The sequence below is a fragment of the Seriola lalandi genome, unplaced genomic scaffold (genome assembly GCF_002814215.2).
Source record: "Seriola lalandi dorsalis isolate HSWRI2012SDOR001 ecotype SW California unplaced genomic scaffold, Sedor1 jcf7180002054392, whole genome shotgun sequence".
Taxonomy (NCBI): domain Eukaryota; kingdom Metazoa; phylum Chordata; class Actinopteri; order Carangiformes; family Carangidae; genus Seriola; species Seriola lalandi.
The window spans coordinates 1-1,000 of record NW_019524945.1 but is presented as its reverse complement, the minus strand read 5'-3'; the positions used below and the strand labels follow the sequence as shown (position 1 = coordinate 1,000).

Sequence of the window (1,000 nt, the reverse complement as noted above, 5' to 3'; positions counted from 1 at the left end):
CCATGTGCCGACGCTGCAGCTCCTCAATCAGCCTTTCAATTAAAAAAAAAAAACAGAATTTAGACAATGTTATTCAATACAATTTAAAAAATGTAATACATTTCAGAGAGTAAACAAGAAGTGATGTTTGAGAAAAGACTGAAAAGCCATTCCACCAACCTGCTGAGTGGATCAGCGTCATCCTGAATCTGCCGAAGCAGGACGTAGCTGAAGACCCTGCCAGACACCAGAAGCTCATGGACATCCCTCTTTGCCTTCAACACCTCTGCTTCCATGGCTTCTGGTGTGGCGGTCTTCATGCAGACCCTGCGCAGATGGACAGGAAGGCATTCCTGGGGTTTCACGCAAACAGGGCACAGCAGGAAGTGCCTGTTGGCTTTACTGGAAATAGAAAAAGACATTCTTCACTTAATTTAAAGCTTTACTCAGGGAGAAGTTTGGTCAGCCATCAGAAAATATGCTTTAAATCTCAGCTTGGGTTAGTGGCCTAATGATTTCATTATCACTCAAATAGGGTCGTTAACAAGTCATTAAGCAAAACAAAAGATGTGATCAGCCATGTTTCCACTGTTATTCTCTGTCTTGTTTACTACTATGAAACACATGTCTATTTTAACTTGATTATAAAAGGATGTTTTACTACATTCTGTTAGAAAGGACTGTATGAGCTTGACTGTACATGCAAACTAACCTCTTGATTTGGTCCCTAAGTCTGGGAACCATCAGCAAATATACCTACATACCTTTGAATGTTAAAACTTCTATTTTTAATTTAAGATAAACACAAAGCTTGTGCTACAGAAAATGGACCAGACTCAGTGAATAGCTCCCTAAGCTTAACATGTCCTATGATAACTATTAATTTAGCTGTACAGACTAATGAGCAGTGATAACTAACATGTCTTTGGGGTCATCAGGTGGGAACCTCCTTTCACCAGTGTTTCGTCTAGTTGGTCCCACAACACCTCCAGGAGGCTAGACAGTGATCACTGGCGTCCCA

At 40.9% G+C, this 1,000-nt stretch overlaps 1 protein-coding gene across 1 annotated transcript in view; it reads right to left on the bottom strand.

Moving 5' to 3' along the window:
* The window catches only part of LOC147818934 (uncharacterized), a gene marked incomplete at its 5' end in the record, with an annotated part of 8,559 nt that extends 8,178 nt beyond the window's left edge, over positions 1-381 (bottom strand). The window contains 2 exons of the mRNA XM_087174896.1: positions 9-32; positions 160-381. Coding sequence (XP_087031022.1) covers positions 9-32; positions 160-381 — 246 coding nt within the window. The remainder of the gene's footprint in view (positions 1-8; positions 33-159) is intronic.
* Between the last annotated feature and the right edge of the window lie 619 nt (positions 382-1,000).